Source organism: Phascolarctos cinereus, unplaced genomic scaffold, assembly GCF_003287225.1.
Source record: "Phascolarctos cinereus isolate Bilbo 61053 unplaced genomic scaffold, phaCin_HiC Scaffold_2;HRSCAF=192, whole genome shotgun sequence".
NCBI classification, from domain to species: Eukaryota; Metazoa; Chordata; class Mammalia; order Diprotodontia; family Phascolarctidae; genus Phascolarctos; species Phascolarctos cinereus.
Window position 1 is genome coordinate 361,452,045 of NW_027555625.1, and position 17,670 is coordinate 361,469,714.

At 35.2% G+C, this 17,670-nt stretch overlaps 1 protein-coding gene across 1 annotated transcript in view; it reads right to left on the bottom strand.

The window, feature by feature from the left end:
* The window catches only part of EML1 (EMAP like 1), a 218,804-nt gene that overhangs the window by 108,534 nt on the left and 92,600 nt on the right, over positions 1–17,670 (bottom strand). The window contains 3 exon segments of the mRNA XM_078150420.1: positions 7,025–7,085; positions 7,088–7,158; positions 11,736–11,792. Of these exon segments, the coding sequence (XP_078006546.1) occupies positions 7,025–7,085; positions 7,088–7,158; positions 11,736–11,792 (189 nt within the window).

Here is a 17,670-nt window from a genome sequence, read left to right on the forward strand (position 1 = left end):
CTCCTTCCTTAAATGGAATTTTTAGCCTTCATGGCTCCATACTTCTATCAGAAGGCAGAGGGTGGTGAGACCTTGCAGGACGAACACTATCCTTCCTCACTTTCACCTCTCAAAGTTCCCTTGCAGGCTCATTTCAAGGACCACTTCCAAGAGGGCTTTCAAGAGTCCAGTCATTGGTGCTCTCCACCCTGCCTCAAGTACTTACTATGTGTGTATATGTGTGGGTTTGTATACGTGTGTATGCATGCGTATGTCCTGTTTACTTCTGTGTGTGCATATGTATAAACACATACATATTTGCATTCCTAATGCCTAGTATAATGCCCAACACCCAGTATGGGCCTAATAAATGCATGCTGAATTGAAATTAATATAAATGTGGGGTATTATTATTAGAAATCTGAGTTACGGTGATCTACACATATCCTGAAATCTCCAAAAGTTATGCTAGAGATTCTTAACGAATACAAAAACTTCTGTACATATATTATTCAAACAAATAATTCCAGGGTGAACATTTCCCATTTTAATAGATAAAATGGCACGCTCTGAATTCTGTTCATAACCTAATATGTTGGAACAATTAATTTTTACTTACTTGAATAACAAAACCCACTTTTTAAAAGATTAAAACCATCTTATCAAAGATAAAAGCTTTATTTTAACCATATCAACGGTTGATTATAAGTGGACAAAGAGTCAATTAAAAAAAAAAAACTAAGTATAACGACTATCTTCATATATTTACCAAGAAAACATGTTTCCATAGATCTTAAACTCATATTTAGGGGTAAAGAAATATGTGGATTTATGCTTCATGTCTAGTTTTAAACTAGATGACATCTAAGGTCCCTTTCTGTTCTAAATCTGTGCTTCCACGGTCTTTTCTTATTCTGGTAGTCCGAAGTTGTTTCAAAGCACGGTATGTAATTTAAAACTATTGGCCACTAGGTGGTACTATTTAGTTTTATATATTTTGGGTGTTAATTCTAAGTTAATTATACAACTTTGTTACAACTTGTCATTTGGTAAAAATTTGAATTTTTTCAAAACTTTATTTTCTGAAATTATGGGAAGATATTCATTTTTCTTTGATGTAATGTTTTCTTTAAATATAAAATTGGAGGATTTTAGACTAATAAGGTGATTGTAGTTTTAGTCCACTGATAAAAGTATATAATATACTCAAATGGGAGGAAAAAATACACTTTTACATTTATTTAAAATGTAACCAATATTAATTTTAAAGTAGGCCTAAGCTATATATTAGCTCTCTCTCCCTCTCTCTCTCTATATATGTAATATATGTTTTATATATATATATATATATATATATATATATATACACACACACACACACACACACACACACATACATATATTACTAGATAAGTAAATGGCAAACTTTACAGATGAATTTTTACATTTGCCTACCATGTAAAAATTCTTTTTTTTTTCATTTAAGAAGCACTTAATTACTGCCCATTAGATTGATAAATCTGCCCTACTTTTGTTGGAGAGAGGGATACAAAGACATTTCCCCCCCAACACTCCCCTACTATATATGGAGACAGTGGTACAATAATAATATACTAAATTTGGATTTAGGAGACTTGGCCACTAGTTCTGGCACCAACATTTTATGTACGTGACTGCACAAATAATGTAGTTTCTCCATACTTTTGTACCTACCTACTTCATAGGTGATTGTGAGAAAAGCAATTACTTTCTAAAACATGATCTATTATGGTTATTAACATTTCACTGTAAGACGTTATGTAAACAAGTCCAACAGCTTGGGGAAAATTAAAAAGCAAAACAATACTCTATGATTCAACCATGAGGTCCTACTTGTTATTTCCAGGCTCCGTGCTTTTGCAGTGACTGCTGCTTATGACTGGAATGCTCTCCCTACTCAATTCTGCCTTTTGGAATCCTTGTTTCCCTTCAAGATTTAGTTCAAGTATTTCCTTCTGCAGGAGGTCTTTTGTAGTTCTCCCAGCTCCTAGTGCCTTCGACTACAATTCGACTTTAATTTCCTTTCTATGTGTTTTGTATATATCTTTATATGTACATTTCTCCTCACTACAATCTATCCTCCACTCAGATTTCAAATTGATCTTCCTAAAGTACAGGCCTGACCACATCACCTCCCTATTTAATGAACTCCAGTGGCTCCCTATTTTCTCTAGGATCAAATTAAAATCTGGCATTCAAAAATTGGCATTTAAGCCCTTTATAATTTGGCCCCCTTTTCAGGATTCTTATACCTTATCCCTACGAACTCTGTGATCCAATAACATTGGCATCCTTCCTGTTCTTACACAAGATATTTCATTTCCTGACATGACAACTTCACTGTTTTCCATGCCTGGAATGCTCCCCCTCTTCTTTTCCTTCAAGTTCCAGCTAAAATATCACCTTCTAAAGGAGCCTTTCTTAAGAGCCCCTTAATACTACAGCTTCCCCATCCATGAATTAACTCCAATTTATCATGCATAAGCAATGCCTGTAAACAGTTGTCTGCATGTTGTTTCCCCATTACATTGTGTGCCCCCTGGGAGAGAGAGACTGTCTTTTGACTTTCTTTTTATTCCCAGTGCTTAGCACATGGGCACATTACAGATGCTTAATAACTGCTTAATGATTGACTGATTGATTTGAAGGCAGGTGTTGTTTCACTTCTGTCTTTGTATTCTCAGTACTTAGTACAGTGCCTGACATATATAACAAGTGCTTAATCAATTACTAATTGCTTACTTTCTTGATGAACTTTTCCTATATTTAGAACATCACAAACAACTTCATCACAACCTAAAATATTGTCTAAATCAGGGTTTATTAACCTTTTTTATGTGTCATGGACCTCTTTGGTAGTCTGGTAAAGCCTAATATCACTGTGGTTTGTTGCCCGCATTCATAATTGAAGGAAATGTTAAATTTCCATTAGAGGTTAGTGAAAATGGAGATATAATTGTTTTCTTATCCAATTTCATGGACCTCTTGAAATCTATATTGGGTATCCATGGATGCTGGGTTAAAAAAATCTGGTACAAATGCTGAAGGAATGATGAGAATGATCAGAGGCTAGTACCCTACAATACCCAATTACTATAGAGGGCACTACTATCATTTTAGTCACCCAAATTTGTAATGTCAATGTCATCCCCTGACTTTCACTCTCACTTGTACCACATATACAGTCATAGCTTTAGATCTAAGCTTGAAGTAACCTTAGAGGCTGTCAAGCCTAATGACCCCTTTTACAGATGAGGAAACTGAGGCTTGAAGAGATCAAATGACTTGCTCAAGACCACACAACTGGTAAATGTCAGAGGCAGGACATAAAATCAGGTCTTCCTGATTCCAAGTCTAATGCTTAGAACCAAACCTTACTGATTCTATCTATCTCCACATCAATCTCATATACTCTTATTTCATTCTCTATACGCACATCCTAGTTTAGGTATTAATCATCTTTTCCCCTGGACTACTGAAATAATGTCCTATTTGGTCTCCCTGCCTCAAGTCTCTCCCCTTCCAACTTTGTTGTTGTTTTGTTGTTTCAGTTGTGTCTGACTCTTTGTGACCCTGTTGAGGGTTTTCTTGGAAAAGATAACTGCAGTGGTTTGCCATTCCCTACTCCAGTTCATTTTCTCACAGATGAAGAAACTGAAGCAAACAGAGTTAAGTGATTTGCCCAGCAGCACCCAGCTAGTAAGTGTCTGAGTCTGACTCCAGGCCTGGTGCTGTATCCACTCTGCCACCTAGCTGCAATGTCCCCCACAACCCCAAAACATTTTCCAGGTAGCTGCTCTAAATAGCTATGGTGATTTTCCTAAAGAACCAGGTCTGATCATTCAATAAATTCATCCCTTTGTGGCCAATCTTCCAGTGGTGAGCTTGCCAGTCTGATCCCTGCATAATAAGACACACAACCTATTTTTGAGGCACTATTCAAACCTTTCCAGCTGAAAAGAATTTACCAGAACACATACTTTATTAACACTGCTTTTGAGAAGCCAAGGTCATGCCAAGCCATGATGAAGAATCTAAGTCAGGGTTCAGTGGATGATAATGATGGTCAAGTTAACAATTATATTATTAATGACCATATTGTCAAGAAAAGGTAACTCTTCTCTGCTGCAAGTCTTTGAATACCTGTAGCCTGCTCAACCTACAGCAATGATGGGCTGGTTTCAGTCATTCCCAGCACCAGTGGAAAAAGAGAAGCTATTTTTTAAAACAGACTTTAGGCTGCTTGAATTGTTTTTAGTCTTCTCAAGCTCATCATCCTAAAATCAAAATCTCTAGTTTAGCATACTTTTCAAAAGTTTAATTAAATCCTCTTATAAATATCTTTAATGGAAACATTTACTCACTGCATTAACAAAAGCTGTGGGATTTCAAAGATAAAACACAACTCAAGTTTGCACAATACAAAGATTCCTGTGGAAATCCTTAATAAGAATCAGATGTGCAGAAAAAGAGCCAAGTTTATAAAAACCACCCGGATCTAGATGTTTCAAGTCCACCTTTCAAAGTCTCCTTTTGAATTCAGAGAAAGAATGACTCTCAGTCACACAATATCCCATATTAATTCATGTTTACTTGCCCATTTCAATTACAGCAATATCTAACAGGTTTCACACGGCATTTCCATCTTGTTATCATAATCCTCCGATAAGAAACAAATTAATAAAGCAAGCTGTAAGTAGACCATTCCAATTATTTAGTTTATTAATGAAGCATTGGTACAATACACAAATAAAATATATTCAACACCCAGAAAAGGGCTACGGTCAAGCTCCAAAACTAATTCTGCAAAAGAGGTCTATAAGCATCATCTAGGAATAAAAGTGAACACATTTACAAACTTCTTTTACAGGAATATATCAGAACAGATTTGCAAACTTGGAAATCTGACAGCTTGTGGTTTAGAGTCACAGCTTCATGACTCAGTCTTCTTTCAACATGAACATTTGAAAAAAACACATCTAGCCTATGTGTATAAAATCCTTTCATCAATGGTACATGTGGCTATCATTTAAAATGAGAAAGCAATTAGGCACAATACCAGATGTACATAATGAAATTGGTCTCATCTACATAAGAAATGTGCTATAGTTATATTTATGTCAATTAAATGGCATCAACTAAATTCAATATTTATGTAAGCTATTAGAAATACCCTAATCTGGTTTTTATTCAATAGATACTGTTATTAGAACAAAACCTTATATGTGTTTATCATAGTCTATAAAAAATAGTTCAGTGGAAAAATGTAAAAAATCAAGGCTACTTGAATTTCACTGAACCAAGAAGTCCACTATGCAGTGGTTTTTATATAATTGGACAATTTTCACTTATTTTAACTGTCAAAATTGCCATTTTCATAATATTTTGTTTTCTATAATAAATGCACATAGATTTGAATTTCTAGTACTAAACTTAAAATAATTTGTTAAAATTTACACCAAATTAATAATAAATTAAAATAGGGTAGATTAACAATTATAGCACCCATTTGGAAACCCTTAAGCAAATACTTAGTGATGATATGTGTTACAACTAAAAATATATATTTCTCTCATTAAACATAAATATATTTGTGCAAGCTGCAAATATAAGTTATTTTCAAATTTGTTTGATTAGATCTTGCTTTGTTATCAGCAGCCTGGACATAATTAAGTCACAGATTTATAGGACCATAGGTTTTAAAGCTGGAAGGGGCCTTAGAGATTCACCCTTATCATTTCTGCCCTACCCCCACCCCCAAAAAAAACTACCCCTCTTCTGAATTTCCCTATTTTTAATGAGATAATTCCAGTTTTTTTTCCCTCTTCTCTTTTCTCCCTTTTTGTTTTGTTATGAAGGATGACTCTCTGGAAGGGAAAGGGATATTGGGGAAAATGACAGCGATGTAAAAAAAATCAATATCAATCAATCAATATCAAAATATCAATAAAACTTATTTAAAACAAAAGAATCCTTTTGTCTTCAACTGCTAATACTCTACCTCCCTAAACTACTTCATAATTATGTTAAATTTGTTCTATGTAAACTTATATATGTATAGGTCACTCAATCAATAAACATTTTTTAAAGACTTACTATGTGCCTGGCACTGTGCTACATACTGGGGATACAAAGAAAAGCAAAAGACAATCCCTGCTCTCAAGGAGCTCATAGTCTAATGAAGGAGAGAACACTGAACCAACTATGCGCAACAAGCTATACACAGGATAAATTGGAAATAATCAACAGAGGGAAGGCATAAAAATTAAGGAAAATCAGGAAAGGTTTCCTGGAGAAGGTGGAATTTTAGTTGGGATTTGAAGGAAGTCAGGGAGTTCAGGAAGTAGACATGAGGAGGGAGAGAATTCCAAGCATGGGGAACAGCTAGAGCAAATGCCTGGAATCAGGCGATGGAGTGCCTTGACTGAGGAATAACAAGGAGACCGGTGTCACTAGATCACAGAACGTGTAAAGGTAAGGTATGAGAAAACTGGAAAAGAAGAAGCGGGCCAGGTTATGAAGGGTTTTGAACACCCGAGAACTTTATATTTGATCTTGATATTGGCAATGGGAGTGTTTCTCAACAGAATATAAGACCCTTGAAAGGTGTTTGATTTTTGCATTTATAGTTTTAGAGCTTAGCAGAGTGCCTATCACATAGCAGCTTAATAGATTCTTGTTGACTTACTGATTTTTATTTGTTTGGATTGATTCCCTCACTACACTGATGTAGGAAACTCCTGAAAAGGATATTCCTTCTACCAGTTTAGATTGACATCTGTCCTATACTTTACAGTCTTACAGATTTTCCTGGGACATGGGATTTGCCAGGGTCACACAGCCTAATCATTTTAGATAGGGAAAAAAAAGGTCTGAGAAGTTAATCTGTCCCAAGTCCAACAGCCAGCCTGCCAATGGGAAAGCACACAGCATCTGGATACTAAAACAACTCTGATGTAGCCTTCTCTGATTAATCATAAGAATCAGGAGTAAAGAAGCCCCCTACCTCTCACTGTTCTTTTTACCACTAGAAGAGCTGCTGGTGGATCCTGTGCGGTTACGATTCCTTTGGAATCTCCATAGCTTTCCCTTCGGCCACCTGGAGATACTCGTTCGCTAGAGCTGGTTCTTTTGATGGTGCTAAAAAGAATAAGGCAAGTTACAATAAAATCTACACAAAGGAGCATCTTCAACAGAGTAAATGGGTTACATTAATTTGATTTCTGAAAGCAAGAAAACATGAATAAAATACTATCAAATAATAATAATTGGCATTTATATAGCACTTTTAGGTTTACAGAATGTTTTTCACCTGAACATTTAAAACACGGAGGGACAGCACTGATCTGGAAGTCAGAAGACCCATCTCTGCCACTTACGATTAGCTAATGATATACTCCAAATATTAGAGCACACACATGAACTGAATTGCTATGAACATCTGGCATGTTTGGATACTAAAGTGACCCTTATGTTGTAATTCTCTAATTTTGTTTCTCTGATTAATCTCTGAAAAGAAGACCTCGAAATGGCTTAATACCTTTTATAGAAATTAAGAGTACAGATATCCTGTACTTTGCACTTGTAAACCACTAGAAGAGCTGCTGCTAGATCCTGTGTGATCACAGTTTCTTCTCTTTAGGCAAGCTGCTTCATCTGTCTGGGCACTGAACTATAAAAGAAGATGTTTAGTCTGAATGATCTCCAAGCTATCTTCCAGCTCTAAATTCTAGGATCCCATTCTAAAACTGAAACTTCAGGGATTACACAGTGCTTTCCAGAATTCCTGTGGAAAAGTTAGACATGGAACACCTTCGGTGTAATGATAGTAATGTTATTATTACAGTAAAAAGCAAATGGGTAAGTGAAATCCTCATCAACCTTTTTTTTTCAAATTAATTGATTTTTTTTTTTTTGGTGAGGCAATTGGGGTTAAGTGACTTACCCGGAGTCACAGAGCTAGTAAGGGTTATGTGTCTGAGGCCAGATTTGAACTCAGGTCCTCCTGACTCTAAGGCCAGTGCTCTATCCACTGCACCACCTAGTTGCCCCCCTCATCAACCTTTATTTAGTGGATACGATGTATATGAAATGCTATGGGAAATTTCGGAAGAAATGTACTGCCCTGAAATAACTTAACCCCTTTATGACTATCTACCTCAAAGGTTGAGAAAAATGCATTATAAACATTCATATTCTACATAAATGTAAATTATAATTTGCTGTGAATAGTAATAAGCCGTTTATACACTAAAGGCATATAAGATAAACATGAATAGAATGACTAAAATGCAAACATAACCATGTAAATGTTGCATATCAATATATAATATATTATTTACACAAAATACATCTGTTAAGTTGGTATAGTGGAAATATAGCGGTATAGTTGGACTTGGCGTAAGAAAACCCAGGTTTAAATTATAGCTCTAAAAACATGACTCATGACTCTCAAAGCCTCATTTCCTCCATGGTATAACAGACAGACAACTGAACACAGGGGAAAGAAGAATAAAATTCAGATCTAACCTCACATACTGCTATGACCCTGGGAAAGTCACATGACTTCTCCATAACTTCTCTGGGTCTCAGTTTCCTCAGTTTTAAAACAAGGAGGCTCAACTCAATGATCTCAACAAAGTTCTTTCAAACTCTACATATATGATGCTACCATATGTAAAATAAAGCAATTGGACTAAGTAATCTCTAAGGTACCTTCCAGCATTCACGATCTAGAGTTTTGAGATTTCTGCTAAGGATAGCACCAACAGTAATTGAGACTCCTAAATTGCTGGGTTTGAGTCTAGGAAGGTTGGGAAGACTTCACAAATAAGGATTATTCTATACACTGAGCATTTTGAGGGCCAGAGGGATATATATCTGTGAAGAGGAGGAAGAAGGGCATTCAAGGCAAGAGGAATTATCTGTGTAATAACTCAAAGAAAGAAGGAGGTAACTTATAAGGAAGGGATAAGGCTGGGTTGCAATACATTTATTTACACTGGGCAGCAAGCAGGTTTCAGAAGGGATAATTGTCCCATGCTCAGCGTAGTACATTTTAGTAGTACTAAAACCTGTATGACATGTAGGAAGGGTTCAATTGAACATACCTCTCAAAGCAACAACTGAACCAGCTTCCTTCTTGTTTAGGGTCATTATAAAAATAACAAAGAATACAGATTAAATTGATAGATGACCACTTAATATTTGGGAGTAATGACAATTAAAAACATGCCATCTCATCATATTAAATTAAATGTAAAAAATACTTATTAAATACTTACTATATGCAAAGCCCTGAGATAAGTATTTAGGATTCAGAGATAAAAGGTAACATAGTCTTTGCCTTCAAGGAATGAACAACAGAATGAAAGGATAGGATATGAACACAATGACTATGATACAAGTAGAAAGTCATACAGGTAAAGAAGAGGTCAAAGCAACATATTCTAGAAAATTTGAGTAGGGGAAGATCATTTTCACTTACAATGGATTTAGAGGAAGGAAAAGCTTTATGATGGCAATGACCCTGAGTTCATTCTTGAAGGGAGAGAACAATTTCAATAGGTAGAGATGGGTAAGGAATGTGAAAAGCGATCTTTGAATTGACATTTTAAATGTAGTTCAACTTACAATTTATTAAATACTACTTTATAGTTATTTGTGTATATGTTGTATTTCTCCTTTTAATTTGAGCATCTTATGGGCAAAAAAAGTTTGTATTTTTCATAGCACTTGGCAGAGAGCTACATACAGAAGAATCACAAAATGTCAGAGCTGTCAGCATAGGGCATGAATGAATGAATAAATGAATGAAAAAGCAATGAATCTGGATTCAAATGGTATAAACTGAAATTCTACATTTGCCACTGTCTATACCAGGGTGGGGAACCTGCAGCCTCGAGGCCACATGTGGCCCCCTAAGTCCTCAAGTGCAGCCCTCTGAATCAAAACTTCACAGAACAAATCCCCTTAATAAAATGATTTGTTCTATAAAACTTGGACTCTGTCAAAATACCAAGGACCTAGAAGGTAACATGTGGCCTTGAGGCCATAGGTCACATTGTGTGACCTTAGATCACTTAATTTCTCTGGTCCTAATTAATTCATATATAGAATGAATGAGCAAGATTATATGATTTCTAAATTCCCTTAGAATTCTAAGTCTATGATTCTATGTACTTATACATAATCTGTTTCTATTCTACTAACCTACTAACTTGTAGATGAAGAAGCTAAGACTCAGGCAGGCTAAGTCTTTAAGGAAGGCCACATGGCTAGTAAGTGGCAGAGTCAGGAACTGAACCTGGGCCTCCTGTCTCCCAGGGTCTAGTGTTCTTTCCACCATCACACATGTACCCAAAATATTTATTGAATGGATAACTAATATTGTTTACTTGTTACAGAAATTTATTTATTTTAGTGTTTGAATAGAAACAGACAAGTATAAACTTGTAATAATCAATAAATGGCATCTTAAGGTTTAATTGGCATCACCCTCACAACTTCATGAGGTAGATATCCCAACGATCGTTATCCTCATTTTAAGCATGAGGAAACTGAGGCTCAGAAAATTTAAGTGATTTGTCCATCCATGGTCCACAGCTAATATGTCAGAGCAGGGAATGGACTTCAAGTCTCTTGAGTACAAACCAAGCACTTCTTCCACCACACTACACTGTCTTTGTTGAGATCATAAGCTCTTTGAGATTAATGTCAGGATCTTATTCATTTTAAAACTCATACCTCCTACTACAACACTGAACACTCACATATGATGGTTTGCCAACAAATATTTAAAACAAATACTGAGCAAGATCCAGATCTTAAATCTGTTGAGCTCCACCAAAGAATTTATCTAGGTTTTTTCAGATTCTAATTCGTGGTGGCTTCTCCTGAGTAAACTGCCCTGAGGTAATTTCTGGTTCTAGAGAATCAAAGAGTGGGATAGGAAGAATATTGTAGTGGAAAGAGTACTGGTCTTAGAGTTGGAACACTTGAGTTCAAATTCTGGATCTAATACTTACTAGTTGTGTGACCCTCGGCAAGTCACTTCACCTGTGTGAGCCTTGGTTTCTTCATCTGTAAAGTGAGGATAATGATACTTACATTACCTGCTTAATTGTGAAGAAAGTACTCTGTAATTTAACCTTAAAACACTATATAAATGAGTTGTTATTATAGAAAAGATTGAAGAGAAATTAAGTAAACTTTAAGACAAACATATAACCTGCAAAAGACTCCCTAATGTGAATCTCAGTCATAGCACGCATTGGACAAGCCACGTCTATTAGTGGAACATTAAGAATTAAAGGACACTTTCTGAGTTAGTTTCGTCAATATTTTTGTTGGTCAATTCATATGAAATTTGAGAATTGTACCAAATATTCACTTTTTAAAATTTTAAACTATATCTTGTAGATATAACTGATATTTAGCAAATTTATAATCATGAAAAATCAATACAATATCTAAGAAATTTAATAGGGCATATTAACATTACTATTAAGTTAATATCATTTGTAATTTTTGTAGCACATAGGAAAGCAATCTTTGACAGTTGCGTTTAAAATTTCTTAATTAGTAAAAGGTTAATGCTTAGAACAGCTATGTGATAAAGTAGTTCACTAAAGGCTACTTCAAATTACCGAATTAAAAGGTAAAGAAAATCTAAAGAGCTAGGAGGTAAAACTACCATACATCTAATAAGCCCTCACCTTGGAGTTGATTTATTCAGTTTACATGCACTGAGAAGACTCACAGACCTGTTTAATCTATGTTCAAGAGGCACAGAAACAAAGCAGAAATAAAGTGAACAACACTAAAAGTGAGAGGTGTAAATAAATTACAATAACACATAACACAACGATGAAAACAAAAAACTTTGGCCTGAATTCATAGACTTAAACATGATCACCATATTAATGCAACACAAAGAGATCTTTATCATGCAAACATCTGCATTTAAATGCTCAGCTTCAACCCCTCCCCCCCAATCTTTTGGAAAGAGTACAATAATGGTCTTTTGCAATTGAAGTCTCCTGCAAATCAAAAATAATTTGTTAAATCTCAAAGTTAAGAATAGAAAATCAAGCTTCAAAAGAGGACTTCTTAAATGAAGGTAGTAAGTAAGAAGTATTATAGGAAGCCAATGCAAATAAATGGCAGGGAATATCAGAGGAGCTATTTTCCCTATGGACAATAAGAGGGCAAATTATGTTGTTGTTTTTTTAGTAGAAGCATAGGTATGTGAAAAATTTTGGATTAATGGAATAAATTTCCTTTAATGTTTCAAAGTAATCAAAGTATTTTCGCTATAGAAACATAGAGAAAACATTTCTCCCCACAAAAATTAATTTTCTAAAGGCCTGAAGATATAACTTATTGTACTTGTTACAACATATATATATTACACAATGATAAAATTGGCACTTACACAGCTTTTTAAGTTTTGCAAGAAGTGCTTTACATACATTATCTCATTTGATCTTCATTTTACAAATGAGGCTTATAAGAGTTTAAGTGACTTGTGCAGGGTCACAAGCTAGTCTGATATGGCATCTGAACTCAGATTTCATGACTCCAACTCGAAGGTTCTATCCACTACAACAATAATTTCACAATTAGAGGGTACTTTCAGGTTCACAAGACATCTTCCTCAGAACAGCTTTGTGAGATGAATGGTGAAAGAACTGTCATCACACAGATAAACAGGTCTAGAGTAGTAAAATGACATACCCAAGGTCAAACGATGTTGGAACTGAGACAGGAACCCATGTCACTTGACTTCAAGTCCAGTGCTCTTTTTACCACATCACACATGTGATCAATTTTCAAAGATTTTGCCAATTCAAAATAGTCTACGTTACACACAAAAGTTGACATAGTGGACAGAGCACTGGGCAGCTCAAGGCAGGAAGACAGACCTAAACTTCAAACCTGGCCTCAAACACTTACTAGCTGTATGATCCTGAGCAAGTCATTTTGCCTTTGTTTCCTCAACTGCAAAATGTGGATAATAACAAAACCTACCTTTCAAGGCTTTTATCAAATGAAATACTATCTGTAAAAATCACTTAGCACAGTGCCTAACACATATGGGTGGTGTTGTATAAATACTTATTCCATTCCCCTTCCTTCCCTTAGATATCATACACAAAATTAAATTATGATATCAACAAAAGAGAAACTAATTACCAGAAGACAGAAGATAATCTTTACTTATAAACAATAATGAACATTATATGGAATCACTCTTTCATTCTGATGGTTTTTAATCAAAATCTATATTCCCAAAACTTTTAGAAAAATATTTCAAACTTTCATAACTGGAAACTGAAAACATAAACTAAAGCTAAAACTTGATAAATTGTTAAATTAAGGCAATAGGCTATTTTCCAAGTTTTCAGCAGGAATGAAGAACCTGATTTCATTGTTAATGAAGGCAGTGGTAATTGGCACTAGTGTCAAACAATGAGATCACTTTCCTAAAATACCAAGAATTGATCTTAGACTGGTATCAAGGGCTTTTCTTACCTACCATGTATCTAAGAATATACATATGGCAGTAAGATTTAGAACTGGAGGACCTCAGGAAACACCCCTCATTTTCCAGATAAGGAAACTGAGCCCCAGAGAGATTAAATGACTTGTCCAAGGTCCCAGAAAGTGAGGGTCAGAAGAAGGATCAGAAGACCAGCTCTCTGACTTCACATTTTGGGTCTTCCCACTATACCACGCTCTCTCTTAAGCCAAAAGCAGAAAGCCTGATTCCTCCAGAGAATCATATGAGAAACTCTGATAAGGAGCTCAGAAGGCTGTACCTCTTCAGCCCAAAGAGAAGAACTGAGAACTCTGTATTATTACTCTGACACACATACAGACATAGACACATGCACATTTTAATGTTCCCTGTGCCCGATTCCCCTCTTCCTAGAATCACAGGATTAGAAAGATCCTCAGACACCATCTAGCTCAACACTTTTCTAAATAGGAAACCCCTTTACAAATTCCCTCCAAGTTATCTAGAATATCTGCTTGAACATATCCAAAAATAGAGAGTCCATTATACCTGCAGTAGTCCTTTCCACTTTTGGACAGTTCTAATTTTAAGAAAGTTTGTCTTTACATGGAATTTTAAAATCTGTCTCTCTCTAATTGCCCCCCACTGTTCCTAATTCTGTCCTGAGGTAAAGCAGAATAAATCTAATCCTTCCTTCCCCATGACAGTCCTTCAAATACTTAAAGACAATGTTCATGTTTCATCTAAGATTTCTCTTTTCCAGACTAAACATCCTTTGGTCTTTGTATGGCATGGTTCTCAATAATATCACCATGCTGGTTGCCCTTCTGTGAAACTACTTCAGTACATCTATCCTAAAATATGTCATCCAGAACGGAACCATATAATTTCAGATATAGTCTGACCAAGAGAGGAACTACCGCTCCCTTACACTTAACACTGTGCCTCCATTAAATCATATCAGATTTTTTTAACCACCACATTGTGATCTTGCCCCATGTTGAGCTTGAAGTCCACTAAATACTATTGGTATTTTTTATGCAAGCTGATGTCTTGCATTGTCAAGAGGTACCTGTCATATTCTCTCCTTGCATGGCTGACCATGGAGTGGAAAGAATGCTAGACTTAGAAGATTCTGAGTTCAAATTCTGGCTTTACCATTAAACTACCTTGGGCAGTTTATTTAATTGGACAATTCATTTAATTTCTCCATGCCTTGTACTTCCCATATATAAAATGGGGATTGCAATACATGCATTATATTATAGGATTCTTGGAGGAAAACATTTTGTAAATCTTTAAGCTATGTAATGCTCCTATTTATGAAGCTCCTTAAGGATATAGGGATTGTTTTATTTTTGTCTTTATATCCCCAGCATCAAGCATAATGCCTGGCATATAGCAGGCTTTAAAAATGCTTTTGATTGCTTGATTGCATCAAGCCACAGAACGCTACAAGGCCTCCTCAATGAGGTCCATGAATATTCAAAAATGATTGGTCAGAAAATATATGCAGTAAAAATCAATTGAAGAAGGGCTCTTACTCATATTAACACACAGTCTGATGTGCAGTCCATTTAGTAATTCAACCAGCATAAATAGCTGGAACAGGAGCTACAGACAATAAGTGGAGCGTAGAAGTAAATAGGAAGACAGGAAGATGGATTGAGAAACTGGCACAGAACTTCCATGATTCTAAGCTTTTTCTTGACATCAAAATCCAATTTTAAACACCAGTGTTCTCCAAGAAATGCAGCTTTATAGACAGAAGCCACGCTCGGCACAGAAAGATCTGAGTTCTCCTTCTGATCCTTTTATCTCTACCAAATTTCATCTTATTAGATTCACCCCATTCTTCTAACCTAGAGATGTACTTAGATGCTAACACTGTCATTTAATGCGTTAGCTATCTTTCCAAACTTTGTCATTTACAAATAATCAAATTCAAATTAGGTAAGTATGGTATCTATGGATGTCTCAATTAGAATCATTGATAAAATTTTTTAACAACATAGGAATAAGGACAGGTCAAGACAGATCCCCGGTGGCACCATGTAGAAGACCTTTCAGGATATTAACACATTAATAACTACTCTTTGGGTTGAATTATTCAAGCAGTTTTGAATCCAGCTATTCAATCTACCTTGCCCACATGCAAAAGATAACAGAACTAGTTGATTCAGACCCACTTTTAAAGCCCAAAATAAATCCCTCCTCCTACATGAAGCTTTATTTGATCTCTATCCCGACTTCTGCCTTCTCTGTAATGATCTTTTCCTCTGGGACCTCACATAGAACTTTGCACCGCTCTACATACTCTATAACACTTGTAATGCAATGAGTTATATAATTTAGTTATGTGTATTTGGGGCAGTTAAGTGGTACAGTAAATGGAGTGCTGGCTCTGGAGCCAGGAAGACCAGAGTCAAATTTCAGCCTCAGATACTTACTAGCTGTGTGACCCTGGGCAAGGCACTTAATCCTGTTTGCCTCAGTTTGCTCATCTATAAAATGACCTGGAGAAAGAAATGGCAAACTATTCCAGTATCTTTGCCAAGAAAACCCCAAATGTGTCACAAAGTCAGACATGACTGAACAATAATAATTTATATATCATTCTATGAGGCTAGGTAGGGACTGTGTCTTTTATGCACTGAATAAATGTTTCTTGAATAAATAAATTCTGACTCTTGAAAGTATTCACAAGCCAAATTTAACACCTATTTTTCAAAGTAATTTTAAAAACACAACAAAAACTTTCAGAAGTGAAGTAATTTGGAAAAAACAACAACAAAAAACAATTGGAATGTTTTGGTTTTTCTATAATTACATGATCTAAGTAATTTACCATTAAGTAAAATAATTCTCATAAGCTGAACCTTTCATTGGTTGTCTCAAAAGGAAATTTAATATACTATGTTCATATTCTTTACAGATCAATTTTTTTAAAGAATGTTGTCTTTTGTACCAGTTTCTTTTTTATCCTCTACAGTTTTGCATTATGGTAATGTTCTATTTCTAAGCTGTGAGAATGATCATTTTTCTCTTTTTTTTTTTTTAAAGCCACTGGATTGTTATCCTAAAGACTGCATCAACATCCTCACTGAGCAAGGTATGACCCACAATATATTTCCCTGGATTTTTTCCTTTTGACTAATGGAAACATTTTCCCAAGGATACCATATCAAATCTAAGTCTCAATTGGCAATACAAACCACAACCACTGTGCACTGGACTATTTCCAAATGGAGTTTTTCATAATCACCTAAGAAAATACTGTATGCGCGCACACATTCGGTTTCTACTAGTACTCCAGTACAGAAAAATTGTAGCAAGCAAGCATATTAATATATTTTAAATGCTTTGGCCAATACTATAAATGAATCCTAACATTCAAAATGCATAGTCCGCTTCTTTCTGCATTCTAAATATCAACCACAATAAGGCAACTTAGTTCAAAAACAACAATCTGATTCATATTTCTCTAATTCTTTAGGGGAGTTACCAAAGAATTCCATAAAGCTAATATTAGTATATTATTTGTTTTTTTCTAACTTCAGAAAAATTGGGAACTCAGATCAATGAAAACCTCAGAGAAGTCAATGGAAACAAAGAAAATAAAAAGTTACTACCTAAAAACTAAGCATCTTGGATATCCAGATTTTTGAAGAGTTTGGATTTTCCAGTCATTAATTTTCATTTCTCTTCTACAGTTACATACAAATAAACATAATGCAAAATAATACATGATATGTCATAACCTTAAATAGCCTGCCTGTAAGGTCTACAAGGATAGGGGCTGTATCTAAGTCAAACTTTGTATTTCACCCCATACTAGTACAATGTTCTACAAAGAGAAGGCACTAGTTTTCACTGAATTTACAAACTGAATCCTTTGCTCTTTTTTTGGTTTAAAATTGTTTAGTGTTCCTATATGCAGTTAATATGTCAAGAAGTGTCTATGATAAAGTGGAAAGAACAATGGGTTTAAAATCAGAAGACCTAGGCTCAAAGCCTCACTTAGCCATTATGGATTAAATAAAATAATATATGTGAATTGCTTTGTACACTGTAAGGTGCTATGTGAATGTAGCTCTCTATCTTTCTAACCTATCGACAATAGCATTTTA